We start from the raw sequence: 23,038 nt of genomic DNA on the forward strand, positions 1-23,038 counted from the left end.
TCATTTTATTGGGTCTAGTGCAGCAAGTGTAAGTGTTGATACTGGATGAGATACTATCACTTTAAATGGGGTTGTCACTTTATTTTGAAAATCGTAAGTGCTCTTCCTTAGCTGATAACCCCACGTACGCCTGTTATAATCTTTTGCACAACCATTGAGGCCTTTTCCTTGTTTTGTTCTAGCTATTTTCAACCTTTGAATTTTACTTGCTGGGCTGATAACCAGATTTGTTGTGTTCTGATTCTTACATGTATGTGAGGTTATGAGTGTATGTAGACATAAGATGTAGCAATGAGCAATGGGGAATAAATGTGTAATGGAGACTGTAGTGATAGTTTGAGTCTTTTTCGTGTATCTTTAAGAATTTCTTCTGTAGTCAAAAAGAGCGAGCTACTTCCCTACGGTAGTGCTCTTTCTGGTGGGAACTCTTTCTGAGTATATATTTCTCACCTTTAGGCTATCCCAAGACTAGAGCTAGAGAACTTCAGCAGTAGTGCTCTTTCGTGTCAGCAGGTGGCATTGTGTGGTTCTGCTTTGGCTCAGCACTGCTACAGAAGTGACGAAGTAGAGTAGCACACAAGCACCACCCCTGTGCACTGAGTTTTGTAGCTTTTCTCTCCAGTTCCGTGCCATCAGACTTGCAAAACAATTGTTTGTGACAGTGTGCCAGTCTTTAATTTGTGATCTTTTTAGATGTTTAAGAGGCCACTTCACAAAGGGGAGATGGGAGATCATTGAGAAATCTGCAGTTGGACAGAAGTACCCATGAGAAGTTACTTCTCTTGTGCAGCACTCTTCCTGGTGGATAACAGCAGACTTCTCACTATTAGAATAGATACTAAAGCATTACTTCCTAAAGGTGGAACGTCTGAGGAGTGAATTCAGACCAAAACGTCCAACAGAACTAAGGAAGCAGGCACTCCTGCCTTGCCTGTCAAGACAGTAGTGCTTTTTGAATGTATGTGCCGATGACAACGTTGCAGCGAGGCAGATATCAAGAACAGGCACCCCTTGTGCCAATGCTATTATCTTGTCTTTGGCACCTAATGAAATAGGTGCTCAGGGCCCTTTGGGGCTGCCTTTTAGCCATTGCATAATAGATTTTAGTGAAAAGGGTATCCAATCTTGCAGGATCCTCTTGGGCACCGTCCTGACATTCTTCCACTCTAGAAACTGATAAAGATCTGATTATACACCCAGTGTGGTTTCCTCTGGTCTATGTAAAAGCTTAACACCCTCTGTGGATGGAACCTCTCCTCTTCTTTCGAAGGATAAGGCATAGTGAAGAATGCAGGCAATGTTATTGATTGGCCGACATGGGTAGGGTGTTGCGACCTTAGGGAGGAAAGCTACCTGAGTCCTCAACACCAGCTTGTCTGGGAAGAAGGTAAAATAGGATAGTTGTACAGGCAGCACCTGCATGTCACTTACATGGTGTGCTAACATGATTGAAACAAGACTATTTTCAGTGACAATAGCCTGTGTACAGGCTTGAAGTGTTTGCACATAAGGAACATCAAGACATGATTATATAAAAACATATAGTGTATATTGTACATAAAACATAGTCCAAAATTACATTATTCACAAATGCTGTGCACACTATGCAAATACTGAGTCAGTACTCATTCCCCTGGCAGTGCAGGAATCACAATATCATGCATCCTAACAGCACGGCATGAAATGCAGCAGTTTGTTTAGAGTAAAATACATGAATCATCACAGATCACCATAGGCCTATCAGTAACTATAAAGAAACATGGATCCAGGAACACCTGCCCTCCTGTTAGCAGGATTATGGTCGTCGCAATAGCCTGGTTACAATTAGTGCATTGGTGCCCAGAGTGTAGGCTGCAGGAGTCCCTGCGGACCTACAATATGTACTGTGGTAATTTACAGGTTTCTTGGGATTAGCGACTTCCTGAGGTGGTTGGGAACCCAACCTGCAGTGCCACCAAGAAGGAAGGGTACCTCCAAAGCACGTCCTCCCCTAATGGGGACACGCCAGAGGGGAGACCTTGCTGGATCCCACATGCATGCAGCAGAAGAAGGCAGCTGCTGCAAGTGCAACCAGGGCAGTGCGTCTCAGGCACTGGGAGAAATCGGCATGGTCTGGGCACCCCGAGAATGGATGGAGCAACTGGCAGGTGAGGTGTGCTGTGGTCATCAAGGAAGGCGGAGCTGGGGTGAACTGGCTCTGCAAGTCTTGAACCCCGTTGCCTGCGAGCGTGTGGTGCAGGAGCAGTTTCAGTGCTCTCCTGCGGGGTTTCTGCCGGGACCCACGTTGGGAGAGGACTCCGTGTCAGCATGCGCTGAGTCCAAGGGGTGGGGCTGGCCACAAGGATCCCACAGAGTGCCAACCTGCCCCAGGTTTCAGAACAACGCAGCTTTCACTGGGCAGCCGCGTCATGTTTTCACAGCTTCACTAGCTGCCTGCAGGGCATGAAAAGTAAAAGAACACTCTATCCTCAACAGCTTCTAGGAAGACGTTGGTGGCCGGACTAGGGGAAGAACACAAACTGTTCCACACTTGCTGTCAGAGTAAATTGAGATCAGATAGCACTCGTGCAGGACAAAGTGCTTACCACACACTTGTGATTACAGCAGCCAGGAGCACAAATCCAAGTCGCTCACCCAGCAATAAATTTGTCTATGGGGAAAAAAAAGAAGCGCTCACCATGTGCTGTTTGTGTGGACTGCGGGGCCAGACTCAAGGTCCCACGGCCAATTCTTGGGCAGCCCAGTCCCAGGAGAACACTTGGGGGCACCTACAGGCAGGCAGGCCAGCACATAAAGGCAAACAATGGCTATTAGTCCCGGCAGTCAACAGTGCCTGGTGAACCCAAAGTCCAGGAGCAGCTGGCAGCAAGGTAACAAGCAGAAAAGCAACCTAGTGAGTCCTTTAGGCCACCCAACTAGTAGCAGGGCAACAGCAGAAAAGCAGTCTAGATGAATCCTTTGTGCAGCACAGCAGACGGAGGTTCAGTCCCAGTTCCAAATATGCTCTCCAAACTTGGGGTCAGAACCCGTGTATTTATACTCAAAAATGTATTTGATGTAAGAGGTGACATCAAAAGAACCCTTTTAAGTGTAACACAAACCCCTTTCAACCCAGCCCTGGCTCAAGACATCAGTAAGGGATAAATAGGCCCTTTGTGTTAGGGCAGGACACAGCATATTGACATGCAAGGTGTGAACCACCTCTCCCAGCCCAGGAAGACTATCATTATGCAGATAAATGCAGATGCCTCTCCTGTTATACCCATCCCTCCGTGTTGTGGCTGTCTGGAAAGTATGCACAATGTTTAACTGTCACTCTGCCCTAGAAGTAGAGCACAGGGAAATGCCCACATTCTAAAAGTGGCATTTCTAAAATAGTAGTGCAAAATCCAACTACCCCACTAAGCAGGATTTCTCACTACCATTTCAAACATACGCAAATCGCTACTCCTTCCAGATCAGATATTGCCACTAAGTTATATATGAGCAGCCCACCCAGTGGTGAAAAACAAAATAGGCTGTTTGTCACTAGGACACGTACAACATTTTACCTTTTACGTACACAGCACCCTGCCCATGGGCTTTCTAGGGCCTACTTTAGAGGCGACTTAGGTGTAATAAAAGGGGAGCTTAAGCCTTGGCAAGTAGTTTGAAATGCCAAGTCAAGGTGGCAGTAAACTGCACATGCAGGCTCTGCAGTGGCAGGCCTGAGATAGGTTTGAAAAGGCTACTTTTGCAGGTGCTGCAATCAGCACGGCAGGCCCACTAGTAGCATTTAATTTACAGACCCAAGGTATATGATATACCACTTTACAAGGGACTTACAGGTAATTCACATATGCCAAACAGGTGTAAGCCAATCATACCATTGTTTAGGGGACAGACCATACACACTTTAGCACTGATTAGCAGTGGTAAATTGCCCAGAGTCCTAGATCCAACAAAAAGAAGATCAGAAAAATAGGAGGAGGAAGGCAAAAGGTTGGGGCATAACCCTGCAGAAAGGGCCATTTCCAAACAAAACCTCCCTCCAGCCTAATGCCACATAGACCAGTCAGTACCTTGATGGTCTTCCCTGCTTGGGCCGATAGAACGTGGACAATTACCTGCAACCTCAGGGGCACGTGCCAGTTCTACGCCTCTCTGAACCCAGTTGGATCCCTTTGTCTATACTTTCAAGACCCATTAAGCTAACCCATGGGAAATTCCTCCTTACCTGTGGACCTCATCTGTCAAGCATCTAACTTTAATCTGCTCACAGATGCATCCCAGTAGGCAGACACTAGCACCATGGCCAGCAAAGTGGTGTGGCCCATTCCACCCCTTGGGTCTGGCTTCTGTCCCCAAACCAAGGATAAGTCTGTCCATAAGGACGGCAACAACCAGAGGCCACTAACCGCTGTCCGTGTCAAGAGCCAGGCCCCAGACCATCTAGGGGTGTATGTCCTCTGTGGCTTCTCAGAGTGGGAGGCGGTAGCGCCATGTGCATCGCATCAGTTCTCTACTCCACCTCCCACCGGTGCAGGGGTGGTATCCTGAGACTGGTCCTCCAGCCCAGGGTCTGTACCCTCAGGCTGGACGGGGGCGAGGAGCAAGGCTTTCCTCTCCTGGCCCCTCCTTCTGGGGTTCCTTACTGCCCTTTTGGGAGTGGTACCCCCAGAATCCAGAACTGTTAGGGCACTTGTGTTAGCTGTCCTGCTCAGCTCTCCCACCAGTTCAGTGGTTCTGCCCTGTAACTGGTCTCCCAGCCGAGGGTCTGCACCCTTGGGCTGAACTGGGATCAGAGGCAAGTCCTTCCTCCCCCTGCTCACCTCCCCCCCCTTCTAGAGTTCTGCACCCTTCTACCAAGAGTGGTACCCCCAGAAGATAAAATGATAGAGACGCTTGTGGCAGCCACCCCTCCTTCCAGGACTGGGGTGATACCCTGAACCTGGCTCTCCAATCCAAGGTCTATACCCATAGGCTGGACAGGGGTTAGGAACGCGTCCTTCCTCCCCCCTACTCCTCCATCTGGGCGTCGGCACCCTCCTTGGCTGAGTGGTACTGCCCGTCATCAGAACTGGTTGGACGCTTATGTCAACGGCCCTTCCCCACCCCCCAAGTTCTCCTGGCGCTATGGGGTCTCCCTCAGTAGATGGTCTCCCAGTACAAACTAAATCCCCTTCCTAGGGCCCCCTCTGGGTACTCACCAGGATCTGGGGCTGGGCATAGGGCACCCTGGGACGTCTCCCACCCCCACCACTCCTCCTCCTTGGAGAACGGACATGGGACCCTGTACCCACCACACTATAATGGGACCTGTTTGGACTACTATGAACCTCCTCTGCCCTTGGTTGGGGGAACCTGAGCCACTCCCTTTGGGATCACCCCCAAGTGCCTTACCAGACTTTCTGGTACTCACCCAAAGGTCGGCCTTCTTTGCAAGTTCCCTGAGGTCAGAGAACTTACACTCCAACAGGTGTTGCACAGCCCTGGAAAACAACAGAACATGTGTTCTTTGATAACCAGATTGTACAGCCTTTCAAAATTGTTTGCTATGCTATCCTTCAACCACCCATCTAGTGCTTTGCAACAATCCTCCACAAACTTCCCCCAAGACTCGTGAGACAGTTCCCTCCTGCCCCTCAACTTCACCCTACACTCTTTAGGGTTGAGCCCATACTTTACAATCAGTTCATGGGGTGTACCTCTGCCTGTTACTCCTTTCTAGGTCCAGAAGGGCATCCCTACCATCACCAGGACTCTATCTCCTCAAGCCAGACCTAAAACTATGCTCATGGGTCAGTATACCTTCCTCAAAAGCAAGCTTTTCTCTGGTGAAGTCTCTTTCAGCCTCCACCATCCTCTCCTCCATGGCAAGCCTTTTTTCCTCTAAGGTCTGTCTTTTCTTTTTCCCCATCTCCTGAATGGCCAGTTACCATTGTTTTACCTCACTTTTTAGCCTGGCCTTCTCCAATCTAAACTAATAAACAATAAAATTACCAATAAGAGAGCAGGAGAATCAGAAAATGCATATATTACAAATGAGAAACAGGGAGATTTAATGGTTCTGTGTATCACCTCCCTACACTACTACGGGATAGGAGACTAGCGCAAATACGTCCCCCATTATGGATCAGGCTCCATAGGAAACCACGGGCCAGGAGATTAGCGCAAATATTCAAAGCTTCTCGGTCTCCGATAGCAAACCTACCCACGCCCGTGTTCCTATGGAGCCTGATCCATAATGGGGGACAGTTGACCTTTACATGTGACTAGACTGATGTGCAGTTGACTTTTGTAAGTGACCGGAGACGTTGTAACTGACAGTTGGAGACTGATTGAGGTCCATATGTAAAATTAAGGAGAAGTATTGAGCTATCTGGTCCTGAAGAAGCGTCATTGGATCCGTATGGACCCTTGAGATGCGAAACATGGTGACCCATTAAAGGGGTTTTTAGGTAGATCCCGCCCCTTGTTGTTTTTTGATGCGATTCAGAGAGTGAATGAACATTATCTCATTCCCCACTCTCCTTGTTGTTTTAACCTTGGCCAAGACCCTCTTTGGATTAATAAATAATTGTCTCGTATTTGGATTTTGAGACAATTTTATTCTTTCCCTTTTTTCTCTCCTTTCTATTCCGTGTCTATATCTTTTTTTATGGCACCAAAACATTGAGATAAGATCTCCGGCAAAGAACCCCCCCTCATGGGATGCCTGTCAGACATTGCAGCGCCGGTCTGACGGGGAGCAGACCCCATGATGAAGCATGACATCCATGTGGATGTGTGAGGGCTCTTGCTTCAAACAATAGGCCATCCTTGTATTCTCTTTTCTATCTTGGAACAGTGTATCTTTGTTTGTTAGAATCAGAAAACGCAACACGTAATGGTTTAAGTGCAGAGTTTGTAGTGCAACAATTAGTCACTGTGGTATCATGCAAACGCAAGTCCTATCCTCACCACTGATCACCAAAGTTAGAAATAGGGATTTCTGGTTGGCTAGGGTATGCACCTAAGCCAGGCAGAACCCACCACTCTAGTTCTCCCCTTGCCTCTCATAGTCTTCTTTGCGTCCGCCACGTAGAGCAGTTTTTGTCCCATTTCCTAAAGTATGCCTAACCCTAATAAACCACCCTCTCCACCATCATACACCAGTCCATGTCCCTCTCCCATTTGATGAGTTCTGGTACTGATTTTGCCCCCAACTGCTGGGTTATGTTCTGTTGCGCCACTGTGAACCTTAATGCCATTCACGGTTTATGCTAGTTTGGCACTGTTTGGACACCCCATACATTTAACAGAAACTCTTTATCTACCCACACTGAAGGGAGACCAGTCACCTGCAACATGCAGTGTGTCATTCCCTACTGAAAGCTCCGCAGTTTGGGAGAGTCCCCCGCAGTGTGGGAAAAGGTGCCCAATTACCCAATTTCCATGGTGCACATTTGTGAGGCACCTCTTCCAATCCTGTGTAAGGTAACTCGGGACTAGTAGACCCTGTGCAGTATCCAGAGTTGGACGAGCCTGAACCTTACCCTAATGGTAATTTCTCTGGGGTCCTGGAGGCTTCCTCCCATTCTTCCTCTTCCATGTCCCCAAGATCCTGTTCCCATTTGGCCTTCAGGTGACCCAGGATGTCTTGGGAGTTATTGATTATTTTCTTGTATACTAAGGATGTGGTGCCCCTGATCATGCAGTCGACCAGCAGCCTGTCCTCTGGGGCGGTGGGGGGCATTCTGCAAGAATCAGACCCCGCGGAACGCAAGATCTCAAGGGGTGCCTTACCTGAATGTAGTGAAATATTTTGGTGCTTGCCATTTGTTAGGACTCTCTGAGGGTGTCAAGAGGGCAACATATCCCTCCCATCACAAGTAACCCATTTATGAAACCGCTACTGTGTTCAAACGTGTGAACCTCTTCCGGTACCCGAATGCCTCAAGTATGTCACTGTCCCATAGCGGGGTCTGTTCCGTGGGGGGTGCCTTTCCAACTCAGAATGCCGTTGCCTCTCCCCATACCATCTCATTATTTCAGTGTGTGGTAGTAAGGATTTCTAAGGAGCCCTTCTGTACAATAATGTGGGATACCTCCTGGTTCCCATCACAGATCTGTTCACTCGGACCGCTGGCTGCATGGCCTCCTTTATGGCTGTAATCTTCAGTGGTTTTGGCGAAGTTGGGAAACTCTGTGTGCATTGGGAACAGATGAGGAATCCGTTCTGGAACGAGGGATTTTGAATGGGAGCAATGTTCATCTTGATTCCCTCACACCTTTTCTTTTAAACTAGGGTGACGCGATGGGGTGGAGTCCTTCTTTTCCTTTTTATGTTTGCTCTTGGACTTCAACTTACCTGCAGACTTCGAATTAGAGGTGGATCGTTCACATAAGCATCCACAGGACTAAGGCAGAGACTTGACCTGTAATGTGGATTGGGAGCAAGACCTTAGTATTGAGAGCAATCTGTTCTTGTGTTTAAGGATGTAGAGCTTATCCTCCAGGACCTGGATAACCTTTGGATGCATGAGAGCACACTTGTTACACGTCTTAGAATTATTAACGAACCCCGTGCATTATAGACACACCTCGGGCAGGCCCATGACCCGCATCTGCTTTCTGCAGTCTCGGCACAGCTTGAAGCCTATGGTTTGTAGAGGGGGCATCATTCCCTGGCACACTATCTAATAGTTTTGGATACAGACAAAAGTTGGCAGCGGAACTCTAGATTTGTGTTGGAATGAAGAAACTAAGTGATGTCAGCATGCAGGGATCGCTCATGTGTGCTGCTCTACTTCAGCACTTGGGGCAGCGTGAAGCCAGTGCATGGGAGCATGATGCCACCTACTGCCACACAGGCAGCACTGGTTTTGAAGTTCCCAGGATCCAGTCTGGTGCCTAGATTTATTCTAAAGGTGAGGAATCTGCGGTTAGGCACAACCATCAGAAAAGGGCTTCACCAGTATGGCCAGTGAGGAGTGAGCACCCACACTTTTTCTAAAACTTTGGATACAAAAGCAAGTGACAACTGCAGCAGTATATATGAACGTTAGAGATAGGAGTGGAATCTGCAAAGAAGCAATCCAGTTCTTCGCTGTTTCACAAAACTTGTATTGGTCTTTTTTAGCAGCCAACAATGGATATAAATTGTTGATTGCTATACCTTTTTACAGTCATTTTGTGAAAATAAGCAACTAGTGCTCATATTTCACCAACAGTGCATTGGATTGGTGGATTCTGCAGCATCAAACCTGTGGTCTCATAAGTTCTAGTCTTAGCTAAGGTATCCCAAACATAAATACTGGATGCCTGTTACAACACTGCCTGTTTTGATGATTACTGAAAATTATACCTGTCCGGTTACAGGAGATTAAATCAATTGCAATCTTTTCATGGAATGCAAGTAATTTAGCAGTAACTACCATGATGTTTGAGATGCATTGCCATATTGTCACAGTAAGTGAAGTAAATATTGTGGTAGAGTGGCAGAGGTAAATGGGTGTGTCAATGTCTTCAGTGATCCTTCCAGAAACAGTCTAAGGGCAGTTGTAGACCACATATGCTTTATTGGTGTCCGTAATCGCCTATAGAATGCATTTATCACAGTGACCATTTACAGCTGTGTTTTAGCCAGAAAATAAAGCCTTGTGACTACTTCTCTAGTAACGCTCATCCATATCCCTGTTTATTGATCATTAGAGGGAACCACTCCTGCAGCCCTCAACCGACATGTAAAAATAAAAGGCTGCATCTGAAGCCGATATTCCCTCCACATTACAAAAAAAGCATGTATCTGTAAAGTGAAAGTGAATGTTTTCCACCTATATGCTGTCTAAACTGCATCAAATGGTTGCGTTGATTGCAGCCTAGTGTTTTGTGCTTGCACTACATAGGTTGCAGTGTGTCCATTATTGGGCTGTTTTTTCAACAAGATAATGTGTGTATGGTTGTGAACATCCAAAAATGATAAAACAAAAAAGAGATTGGCAAGCTAAGCATCCTAGTGATTAGACACATCTAATCTTTATTGGCAAAGGAGGTTGTGAAAGGTGGTAGTGCCCTCTAATTTCTAGCGTTAACGGTCTAAGCTTGGCACACATTTATTTAAACACATGGATTAACATTCAGGGCTGATATTTCTCTTAACCTGAGTCTACAGACAGTCTCGTCTCACTGGCTCTGCTAGTAGTATTTGGGTGCATGAAAGGCAGGATGTGTGCAGTTGGTTTTATGAGCAAGAACCATTTGCCCCCACCAGCCCACCTACAGCTCTATATAAAAGGTAACTGCAGTAATTTTATTCCCCTCCAATAGAAAATGAAAATGCTTGACAAGGAGAGACTTCAGTTTGCAGCCAATCAGGTGGGATATCCTTTTAGGGTTTCAAGAGAATGGTTAGTTCAGACAGTATCAAAGCAAAGATTAAGCTCAAGGTTGCGTGGCGGGTTGAGTAAGAACATCACTGTTTATTTCAACATTTTTATTAGTCACAGTGAAAATATTTGCCTTAACACAGCATGAGGGGTTAGATGTATTAAATATCAAGGCCCCCAATTTCATGCACATTGAAAGTGGGTTAACAATTTAAGAGATAAACACAAATGCTTGTGTCAATCAATTTTGTATGAAAAGGGGTATCTTGTAGTTCTTTTTAAAATGCTTTTGATACTGTCAGCTGACCTTCTGTCTCTTGGAATCTCTTACATGCAACTTAAAACATTAACTTCTAAAGTTTATTTAAACTAACTTGGGCTATTGCCAAACATGCATGTACTTCCTGTAAGTCCTGTGGTCTTGTCAAGTGTTGAGTAGTCATCAGATCAGTGTGTACTGGCCATTTTGTTTGCTTTATAGTCATCCTGTCCCACAATCCACGTCTTGTCAGTCCATTGTGTCATCTTTATTGGTTGTGAGTGCTTCTGTACAGTAAAACCTCCTCTCCAGGGTATTTTGCACTGACTCATTTGCTGCCACTGGTAGCCTTTAGTAGATTAAGACCAACCATATACCACAAACTAAAAGTGTACTCAGACCTCTTAACTGACAGACTTGCTTGACTACCATGATGTCAGCCAGAAGTTGCATGGTAGCAGTTGTACTCACAGTAATGTGTTTTACCATTTAAGGTTAAAAATATTTTTAAAAGATAAATCCCAAAATTTAACAGATTACTGGTCTGAGAGATAAGGAGTTCATTGAAACTACTGAATTTCATTTTCCCTTAACAATCGGTTTAACAATTTAAATGTCAACTTGAAATTCCAACAATATATTTAAGAAACCGGAAGAATTCTATTTTGTGCTTTGAAAGTTAGTAGCAGTGCTGCTGCTTATTTTTCTTGTGCAGTGTTTAAATGCATCTCATTCAGAAAAATTCACTTGAACTATTTTATCAGACCAGTGGATGTTTGCATGGAAACTTTATTCCCTATGCAGCTGTGTTTGCATGGAAACGTTAATTATTTTGCAGGTGTAGAAACTTCTGTGTTCCTTAAGCAAGAATCCTTACCAGGCCTTTTTTCCACATATTAGTGAATGCAGAAAATGTGTGTTACTTTAACGGGTAGACAAGCAATGCATAGCACGCCAAAGTTAATGCTACAATAGCACAGAAGAGTATATTAAGCAGCACCAAGAACAATTATCCCTACATATGTCACTAAGGCCCATATTTTTTGCAAATGCACTTGTATCTGGATTACATCTGAGTACAAAGTCTATGGTCTATATTCCAGTCAAACTCATTTGTTCGACATATCTGCCATTTCACTAAACAGAGGTCCTGGTCGATTTTGTAGATGCATACAGGCTGTGTCACTACCAGCACCTGGGAAATTGTGAAGAGACATATAAATGATAATGTCCTGGAAGGGATTTTGATTTGAGAGCGGATGATGATTTTCAGCATTCAATCGCTTAAATAAATACATTCTATGACGCGTGTTAGTCCAAAGATTGCTATACCTTTCTTTTCAATCCGAGCATAGCTGTGGATCATCTTAGAAATGAATATGACTGAAATTGGGAAGATGGACTTTAAAATGCTAATGACCGGCTTATCTCTTTTCAAATGTGTGATCTGGATCAGGCAAGGAAAACCAAGAGTCTTTAGCAAAGTTCCAGATAATATCAGAAAGATAACACATCTGAGGTTTGAACTAGGTGTTTCAGAGGGAAAAACATGAAACTGACAAAAGGGATGTAAAAAGTACAAAAGTTGTCCGAAAGCTGAATTGCAAGGTCTTTCTGTAGGCTTGGATGAAAAAGGTAATAGCTTTTAGATCCTGAGCCTCCACAGATGGTTTCACACCGCTTGTCTTGTGAAACCGAAGAGTTGGCCCAGAAGAACTAATGCCACCTTCATACTGCTGTGCCACTGCTTGTTGCCAAACCATGCAGACAAAACAGTTGTGAAGCCTGTGAGAGACATTTTTTTAATCATTCTTTGGACAAGTGGCAAGTGCAGTTGTGCTCTATAACCATGTACTGGGTGCATTCCTTTGTGATTTTATGGATGCCTCTTCATTTGGTTGCTCAGATAAGATGACCCAGCATGAATAGTGTACTTGATTAGAGATTTTAACATAGACATTAGCTGCAGGACTTAATAATACTCAAAGATTATAAAGTAGAGTTCTAGGATAACAACTAGTAGTGGGTGAAATTTAATCTGATGTACACCAAAATTAAATTCAATGTTATACGTGAATTCTCCTGTAGGCAATAAATCCAAACATGATGTCTTCAAAGTGAGTACTGAAACATCCAAATTATTTCTGTATGGTTTAATTCAGTGGCTAGAATTGTCCTCTGCTCTGTGGGAGATAACAAGGTGATCAATTTAGGATGTATTCCAATTGACTTATTGAATACTTACTAAGCATATGTTCTAAATTATTATAGTATGTTAGTTATGCTGAGAGAGAAAACAACAAATACTGAATATATTTTGGAGATCATTGCTGCCTAGTGTTTACGTTTAGTTCCTGTCTTACAAGCTACTTGATGTCTGTTTTTTAATGGCATCTCTTAGAACTAGGATGGACATTTAGTTGTTGAACGGAGGTGGATCCACAACGATGTCCATTGCACGTTAATGCCATTGTTTAGATGCTGGACAAGAATTGCTGCTAGCCCATGAGATTGTGTATTGTGTATGCCACTACATGAAAGGCAGCAATCCAATACAAATCTGTATTGGCTCCATCCCAAAAAGAGAAGTCCAGTCCCAACCGTTATACCGCCATGTTATTCCTGAATGTAAACAAATGTATTTGGCCTTGTTTGGCCTCCTCATTGAGATACATCTTGAATTCATATAACGTCTTACAAGGTACACTTTGTTGCATACCTTTTTAGGCAAACACTGAGAAACACAAAAAGGAGTAGATGGTAATGCTTAAATTAATCTTAACCATTGCCAATAACATTAGACACGTTTTTTCAGTTGTTTCTACACCTTGCTTAAAACAAAACTATTGCTTTGTTACATTTATTACTATACCTTGTATTTTATGAAAGATTACACAGCATTGTTTGGCTGGAAAATAGAATATTGAAATACTTTTTTTAAATTGTTGATTAAAGAATAAACAATATGGACTTTGTTAGAATGCAGAGGCCCAAGCAATAGTGAGTCATTTGGGTAGTCTGATCTAATCAAACATATTAGCTTAACAGCCATTTTAATTTGGTAAACGCACATAATTATACATGGTTTCAAACTAACATTTTTAGCTCATCACTGATTCCTTATAAGAAGATAAAGTTGAGAGAAACATGGTAGCACATCTTCAGTCAAGTAAAAAATATCGAATGTTTTTGCTCATTAAGTGGAAATCACTAACCTAAGGAGCAGCATTATTCAGAAAAGGCAGTAATAACTTTCACCAATGTTAAATGTAAAAGAGTAAAATGTTCCAGGGTGATGGGCCTCTTAAAATGGTTCAAAGTCTAGCTTCTACCAACTTTCATACAGTGAAATTAGGCTTTGGCTACTTTTACACTGTCATTCCAAAGTTTTTTTTTTTTTTTCAATAGCAAAGTTTCTGAAGAGGTCAGAATGGACAGGTGATCATTTTACCACCTACACAGCATGCTCCCAGTTTGATAATGGCAAATCCATCTTCACTCCTATTTAACATGGCTCTTTGGACCCTACTACTCTATGAAGATCACTTTAAAGATATATTTTTTTCTAGCTTTGCATATCGAAAGGCAATGTTTCGTCAAGCAGGTCCATTACAAATAACAAGCATCTTGCTTCAGAACACTTTTTAATTTCTTATTTGAAGAGCATAAAATGGGACCAGGAAGCCAGCAGCCTTATCAGAGAGGGTTTTACACAGTTATTTTAAGGCAGCAGGCAATGTTGAAGCCATTCATTGGCACTTTGACGAGTATGGATTTCTGAACATTGGACTTTACCCATTTTCACTTCAAAATTGGGGTTGATGCATTTGTTTATTTCCTTAGTAATCCTTATGTAACGAATACCTCGTGAGACCTTTTCTATGAAAGGAAAGTGCATTTTCACTTTTTTCTTTTCAGATACTTTTCCTTTGCTGTGCCTTCAGTGATCACAGTAGTTCTTTTTGACAAGACTCCTGCCTTTGTTTGGAATAAGTAATGGAGATACACATATGTGTGTTGTGTTACTTTCTGTAGTTAGCATGTGTGGCATTTGTGATGTGGTGATGCTTAGGAGACTAACAAACAGGCTGGGAGTTTGCAGTGCTCATAACAGGTCTTTTTGCAAAGTGCACTTAAAGAAATATTTTCATACCTAAGAATCCATTGTGCAACAGTGGCAAGTGTAGTATTTTCACCGTGGACCCACTTGGATACCTGCAGAGATTCCTCAGCTCCCTGGTGCTATTGCCACCATTCTCGAGGTCTCTTGTTAGCCGTCAAGATGTTAAAGGTTAAGACACTTTTTCTGTTGAAATGTGGTTTAATGTCATGAATTTAGATGCGGAGACAGATTGCCCTTACCTTCACCTGTGAGAGTGTATATTTTACCGAGTCGCATGACTATGCTCTTTTGATGTCTTTGGGGGGGGAGGGGGCAACTTATCTCCCAGGGTAGGCCAGATCCCTACCTAGCAACTTAGGAAGAGAATCGTTCCAGCATGTACAAAAAGAAGAAAAAATAAAATTACGAACGTTTTCAGCAAGTATATAAGTGGATTAAGCTGAAGAAACGTCTTTGCAACATACAGCCTAACCTAAATGTAACACTTTTTATGTTATATGAACACCAGGAACTAACTGCTGGACCTGCAGTCAGTTTTCTGTTAAGTGATTCACAATTGTTCAACACTGAACCTTTTGAAGCACTGAAAGCCTTACGGATTCTGGTATTAATTCATGCAATCTGCATTTATTTTCCTGGTGTTTGGAAAGGTATGGTTCATTTGAAAAATGCCAATAACCAACTCTTTGGTTATGTTTTCGATCACTGAGAACACATTAACAAACCAGAATTTCATTGGTAAATTTGTAGTGTGTAAAGTTCCCTGGGCATTTTGTGGTTAGTGTGCAGTAGCTCTGCCGGTTACTGTTGTTTACAGGGGTGTACCACTACTGAAGGCATTAGTCACTCCATTTGGATAACCCAAGTTCCTCACTATGTAACCTTGGCTCATGGTAATTAGGCTGAGCCATCTAAGCATACTCCAGGAGGTATTATTGGGTTTGGAGCACAGGCATAGTTGGACTCGGTAATCAGACACAATTTATTTAATGCGTAGTCTGCCATAAATTTGTAAAATAATATATATTTATTCCGAACTCAACCACAGTTGAAGTGTCCTCACCATGTTTTATCAGTACATCAAGGACATTTTTAGGGACTCACGACTGGGCCGGCCATTCTAAATCGGCCATTTTAAATCTAGCACCCTGTGTGCCACAATGCTATTAACCATCGAAGATCTTGAAGCGTCTCGGCCATCTGGAAATATATCTTTCACCATCTCCTAAATGGGCAGAAGAACGCAGAGAAGAGCAGACAGGACCTTTTAAAGATTTTTGGAAAGCGGCCCCATTACTGCACTACTCTAAATCAGGCTGTATGTCTTCAGCATCACAGCCACTGGCTGACTTCCTACATTGAAAGTGCTCTTTTAATTTCTGTACATGCTTTGTATCGCTTTTATTTTAATTTATCAATTATCTTGTTTTGCCGTCCAAACTCAAGGCCTTGTTTTCACTTTTTAGTGGTACAAATGCAGAGCTTTTTTTTTTTAACACTAACCTGCTCACCAGTAAATCAGATCTTTTTTCACTTGGAGGAAATCTTCAATAAACCATATTTTTTGACATTTTAATATTAATAGTAAACTGCCCTTGATCTCGTGTATAGAGGTGATGTGTCATACCCTATTTGACTACATTTGCATACGAATACCACTGTTGCAGGTAGGTAACTTGACCTTGCCTTGCAAATGATCCAGAAAATGATATCACCAACCAGTGGGAAACTGAGAAGGTTGTGTAAGATTACAGTGGGAATAAAGAAGTTACCTTCTGTAATGCTCTTTCTGGTGGATACTCTATCTAACTGCAGATTCCTCGCCATCTGAATATCCTGAGGTGCCAGACTGGGTCCATAGATTTTACTCAGCAATTCCCTTGTGCCCTGGTAGATGGCATCGTGCAGCTCCGTGTTAGGTTTGTCCCATCCTGAAACTGACATCAGGCCACACAAAATCTCCATCTCTTCACATCAACCAGAGTTTCTTTCTGATATCTGTCTGTGTCATTGGACGCAGAACCTTGAGCAATCAGATTTGACAGTGTGCAGATCTGTAATTGGAAGCTTTTGAGAAAAGCAGAAAAAAGGATCCAGTCCACAGTACAGGGAGGAAGAAGGGCTGGTGAGAAATGAGGGTTAGAGTATTGACGTAAAAGAGTGTTACCAAAGGTACTTAGCTTGTTTTGTTGATGCATTCTTCTAACCACAGACTTCTCACATCGTAAATAGATATCAAAGTAGTCCTGCCCCAGGTGGCGAGCTTGTGGAATGGCTCAGACCAAAATGTCCTGTAGGACCAAATGGGCAGAGTGCCCCTCCCGTCGAACCTTGCTATCCAGGCATTAATGCTTCGTGAATGTGTGAACTGATGACCACTTCGCAGCCTGACAGATGTCCAAGACAGTACTCCATTTACCAGCATGGTGATAGCAGCCGTGGGTTCGGTAAAATGAGCTCAGAGGCCTTCTGGAGCCTATTTTATGGCCATTCCATAGCAGATCTTAATGGAAAGCACAGTCCATCTAGAGAAGGGACCTTTCTGCCCTGCTTTTTCCATCTTTGTCCTAGAGAACCACCACAAAAAGTTGATCATCCACCTGTTGGTCCATGGTGCAACTGATATTGAAGCTCAGCGCTTTGTTTGGGTCCTAGTGATGGAGCCTGCCTTCTTCCTTGGAGGGATGAGGTGGCACAAAGAACTCTAGCAGGGTGATAGACTGCTTGATGTGGAAAAGCTTCACCAGGTTTAGGAGGAATGCTAGTCCTTAGTACTAGCTTGCCCGGAAAACGGTAGTATAAGGTTGCTGGACAGAGAATACTTGCGGTTTACTCACATGACAAGCTGACATTATCACTATGGGGCACTTAGTCATTAGGGTTAGCCACCTTAGAGGGCAGCTGTGCTTACGATCTGGGTACCAACCTATCCTGGCCCATTCTGGAGGCACTAGGTCGTTCCTAATCTTGAGGATTCCGGACCTGAAAGTAAGGCTAGAAAACATACAGGAGTCCAAAGCTCTATAACAACTAAAAAGCATCTCTGAGAGAGAAGTGAGTTTGGCACGCTGACGTGCAAATGTTTGGACTCTGCGAATTCTCAGTGGTGGCAAAAAGAGTGAGCCAGGGCCTTCCCCATTTCGGGAAGGTATCCTTCATCACCACCATTCGTGATCCGCTAGGCAGCGTCGTTTGAGAGCGTCTTCCCTGACATTTATAGTTTCTGCCAGGCGTGGTACAATCAGGGAAATGCCCAGATACCTCAAACAGTTCTTGGCACAAGACCCGCAGTCCCACTCCACCTTGCTTGTTGCAGTATCACATGGCTTGGGTGGGGTCTGTGAGAACCTGGACCTGTTCCCCCTTAATGGACAGGAGAAAAGTGTTCAATCCCAAGCAAATTGCTCGAAGTCTCCAACAGATTGATATAAAGGCAGGTTTCCATCAGGGACCAGAGTCCTCTGATCTCCTCCTCTCCCTGATAACCTCCTCAACTCAGCAACAATCCATCCATCACAAACATTAACTCTGGGTAGGTTAGTGAGAGGGTCCACTTACGGTCCAGCAGCCATGACTGCAGGTCTTATGCAGCCTCCTCCGACACCTAGCTGGAACTGTACAGGCTCCATTGGTGCTGAGTCCACTCAGCCTTCAGATCCACTGCAGAGTCTGCGTATGTCACCTGGTGTGGTCCACCAGCAGGATGCAGGAAGCCAAGGAGCCAGGAAGTCTCCTAGCCGCTCTCATAGAGACCCAGTTCAAGCGTCAAAACAGCAGGATCATAGCGGATTGTCATGGACTTGATGGTGTGGAGAAAAGGCTTTAAACGGCCCTGTCTGGATTGAACCAATGAATAGAAGCCTTTGCAAAGGAGCCAGGTGTGATTTCAGAATATTGGTCGAGGAACTCAAAGATACCAATAGATTAGCCATCATCTGGAGGTAGTTCATGACTGAGGTGAGCCCGCCTTCAGCAACCAGTTGTCAAGATATGGGAAGAGTCACACACAACACTAATGGACTTCAGGAGTCCATTATGTCCTCTCTGTTATTCAGTATTTATCCAACCCCTTTACCAAATCTGATTAAATCATTCAACTTAACCTGTTAGAACTATGCAGACAACACCCAAATCATTTTAAATATGGCTAGCCCTGAAGCGTTCTACAATTCAAAACTCTGACTGCCTTCGTGCCGTAATCACATCTGTGATGAGTAAACATCGAAAGCTCAAAGTAATTAACATAAGCACTACGTATTGTATGAAATACCATGTTGGGACCTACGAAGCTGTCCAAAGCTGCCTGCATGCTGAAAACCAGAAAACCATGCATCTGCCTTATACACTTTATCATCCAACACACTTGTATGCACTATGTCCAATAATACGATAACTGCACTTTGGTGGTCATCACTCACAACATGGAAACACTTCCCACATAGAATCAAAAGAAAGACAATATCCTTCCAATCGCACACCTACATGGTGTAGGTAGCATGCTACTAATCTAGGCAAGTGCTTCAGTGCCCCCATAGAAGTAGTTATCGCTATATAAATGCTGCAATTCAGTACAATGGATGGGCGCCTGAGCACCACACTGGTATGAACTGCCGTGCCCAGTCCATAGTATCCAAACTTGACCCAATCACATAGTCTGCTGCATCTTGTGCATCATGTGTTATCTGTCGTAGATTGTCTGAAAGGTTATCAGGGACCATGAGCAAGATGTTGCTCACCAAGTCACACAACACATGTGAGTAATGCCGCAGGATCGGAGTTAACAAATCTAAGGGCAAGTCTGGTGGAGGAAAATATCCTTTTATCGTTTTTGAAAGGCCGCCATGCGTTTTGACTCCCTCTGTGTAGGTTTATTTGGGAAGAAATTTGGGTTCAGCCTGTTAATAGAGAATTGTACCATAAGGCTTTCTATTGAGGGGTGCTGGAGGAGTAAGGATGGTACCCTGGAGATGGCCTAAGTCTCTTAGCAATCTGCGTATTAACAGGGAGGAACGATCCTGGCTTTGCCCATGTGCCCAGTGGGGTTTCTGTGAGGGCTTGGTTAAAAGCAGGAGCAGCTCTGAGGACATCTACCCTGGCTGCATGACATTCGTATTGACCTCCACTGAATGCAGCTGTAGGTCAGTGACTTTTGCTGCCCTCCTCATTACCACTGGGAATGAGGTGGATTTCTCCATTTAGGTGCCAGATGAAGAGTTGTGGCCAGTGTCAGGGGGATTTGTTGTGGCCACTTGCATCTTTTAGGTCCAGCAATATGTTATCCTCCTCATATGAGTGCAACTCTGTATCGCCACTGTAGGAAAGTACCATCTTGCCTGGCATGTTACCCCCATATTTCACTGTATATATGTTGTTTTAGTGTATGTGTCACTGGGACCCTGCCAGCCAGGGCCCCAGTGCTCATAAGTGTGCCCTGTATGTGTTCCCTGTGTGATCACTGTCTCACTGAGGCTCTGCTAACCAGAATCTCAGTGGTTATGCTCTCTCTGCTTTCCAAATTGTCACTAACAGACTAGTGACCAATTTCACCAATTCACATTGGCATACTGGAACACCCTTATAATTCCCTAGTATATGGTACTGAGGTACCCAGGGTATTGGGGTTCCAGGAGATCCCTATGGGCTGCAGCATTTCTTTTGCCACCCATAGGGAGCTCTGACAATTCTGACACAGGCCTGCCACTGCAGCCTGAGTGAAATAATGCCCACATTATTTCACAGCCATTTTACACTGCACTTAAGTAACTTATAAGTCACCTATATGTCTAACCTTTACATGGTAAAGGTTGGGTGCTAAGTTACTTAGTGTGTGGGCACCCTGGCACTAGCCAAGGTGCCCCCACATCGTTCAGGGCAAATTCCCCGGACTTTGTGAGTGCGGGGACATCATTACACGCGTGCACTATACATAGGTCACTACCTATGTATAGCGTCACATTGTTAACTCTGAACATGGCCATGTAACATGTCTAAGATCATGGAATTGTCACCCCAATGCCATCCTGGCATTGGGGAGACAACTCCATGATCCCCCGGGTCTCTAGCACAGACCCGGGTACTGCCAAACTGCCTTTCCCGGGGTTTCACTGCAGCTGCTGCTGCTGCCAACCCCTCAGACAGGTTTCTGCCCTCCTGGGGTCCAGCCAGGCTTGGCCCAGGATGGCAGAACAAAGGACTTCCCCAGAGAGATGGTGTTATACCCTCTCCCTTTGGAAAAAGGTGTCAGGGCTGGGGATAAGTAGCCTCCCCCAACCTCTGGAAATGCTTTGATGGGCACAGATGGTGCCCATCTCTGCATAAGCCAGTCTACACCGGTTCAGGGATCCCCCAGCCCTGCTCTGGCGCGAAACTGGACAAAGGAAAGGGGAGTGACCACTCCCCTGACCTGCACCTCCCAGGGGAGGTGCCCAGAGCTCCTCCAGTGTGCTCCAGACCTCTGTCATCTTGGAAACAGAGGTGCTGCTGGCACACTGGACTGCTCTGAGTGGCCAGTGCCAGCAGGTGACGTCAGAGACTCCTCCTGATAGGCTCTTACCTGTGTTGCTAGCCTATTTTCCTTCCTAAGTAGCCAAACCTCCTTTTCTGGCTATTTAGGGTCTCTGCTTTGGGGAATTCTTTAGATAACGAATGCAAGAGCTCATCAGAGTTCCTCTGCATCTCTCTCTTCACCTTCTGCCACGGAATCGACCGCTGACTGCTCAGGACTCCTGCAAAACCGCAACAAAGTAGCAAAGACGACTACTGCAACCTTGTATCGCTGATCCTGCCGCCTTCTCGACTGTTTTCCTGGTGGTGCATGCTGTGGGGGTAGTCTGCTTCCTCTCTGCACTAGAAGCTCCGAAGAAATCTCCTGTGGGTCGACGGAATCTTCCCCCTGCAACCGCAGGCAACAAAAGACTGCAACACCGGTCCTCTGGGTCCCCTCTCAGCATGACGAGCGTGGTCCCTGGAACTCAGCAACTCTGTCCAAGTGACTCCCACAGTCCAGTGACTCTTCAGTCCAAGTTTGGTAGAGGTAAGTCCTTGCCTCCCCACGCTAGACTGCATTGCTGGGTACCGCGTGATTTGCAGCTGCTCCGGCTCCTCTGCACTCTTCCAGGATTTCCTTTGTGCACAGCCAAGCCTGGGTCCCCGACACTCTAACCTGCAGTGCACAACCTCCTGAGTTGTCCTCTGGCGTCGTAGGATCTCCTTTTGTGACTTCGGATGAGCTCCGGTTCACTCCTCTTCGTAGTGCCTGTTCCGGCACTTCTGCGGGTGCTGCCTGCTTCTGTGAGGGCTCCCTGTCTTGCTGGGCGGTCCTCTGTCTCCTCACGCAATTGGCGACATCCTGGTCCCTCCTGGGCCACAGCAGCATCCAAAAACCCTAACCGGGACCCTTGCAGCTAGCAAGGCTTGTTTGCGATTTTTCTGCGTGGGAACGCCTCTGCAAGCTTCTTCACGACGTGGGACATCCATCCTCCAAAGGGGAAGTTCCTAGTCCTCTTCGTTCTTGCAGAATCCACAGCTTCTACCATCCGTGGCAGCTTCTTTGCACCCTCAGCTGGCATTTCCTGGGCATCTGCCCAATCTCGACTTTGTCGCGACTCTTGGACTTGGTCCCCTTGTTCCACAGGTACTCTTGTCCGGAAATCCACTTTGGTTGCCTTGCTGGTGTTGTTCATTCTTGCAGAATTCCCCTATCACGACTTCTGTGCTCTCTGGGGAATATAGGTGCACTTTACACCTACTTTTCAGGGTCTTGGGGTGGGCTATTTTTCTAACCCTCACTGTTTTCTTACAGTCCCAGCGACCCTCTACAAGCTCACATAGGTTTGGGGTCCATACGTTATTCGCATTCCACTTTTGGAGTATATGGTTTGTGTTGCCCCTGTACCTATGTGCTCCTATTGCAATCTATTGTAACTTTACACTGCTTGCATTACTTCCTTTTGCTATTACTGCATATTTTTAGTATTGTGTACATATATCTTGTGTATAATTGGCATCCTCATACTGAGGGTACTCACTGAGATACTTTTGGCATATTGTCATAAAGTACCTTTATTTTTAGTATATCTGTGTATTGTGTTTTCTTATGATATTGTGCATATGACACCAGTGGTATAGTAGGAGCTTTGCATGTCTCCTAGTTCAGCCTAAGCTGCTCTGCTAGCTACCTTTTCTATCAGCCTAAGCTGTTAGACACCTCTTCTACACTAATAAGGGATAACTGGACCTGGTACAGAGTGTAAGTACCCCTTGGTACCCACTACAAGCCAGGCCAGCCTCCTACAGCCACCATCATCA

At 44.9% G+C, this 23,038-nt stretch overlaps 1 protein-coding gene across 4 annotated transcripts in view; it reads left to right on the forward strand.

Moving 5' to 3' along the window:
* The window catches only part of ZDHHC16 (zinc finger DHHC-type palmitoyltransferase 16), a 122,580-nt gene that overhangs the window by 75,998 nt on the left and 23,544 nt on the right, over window positions 1–23,038 (forward strand). For 2 of the 4 annotated variants that reach the window (XM_069239614.1, XM_069239613.1), the window contains exon 7: window positions 10,291–10,338. The exons of the other annotated variants lie outside the window; for them this stretch is intronic. In XM_069239614.1, coding sequence (XP_069095715.1) covers window positions 10,291–10,338 — 48 coding nt within the window. The remainder of the gene's footprint in view (window positions 1–10,290; window positions 10,339–23,038) is intronic. 4 annotated transcript variants of the gene reach the window in all.

This window comes from Pleurodeles waltl, chromosome 6 (genome assembly GCF_031143425.1).
Source record: "Pleurodeles waltl isolate 20211129_DDA chromosome 6, aPleWal1.hap1.20221129, whole genome shotgun sequence".
In the NCBI taxonomy this organism is placed as follows: Eukaryota; Metazoa; Chordata; class Amphibia; order Caudata; family Salamandridae; genus Pleurodeles; species Pleurodeles waltl.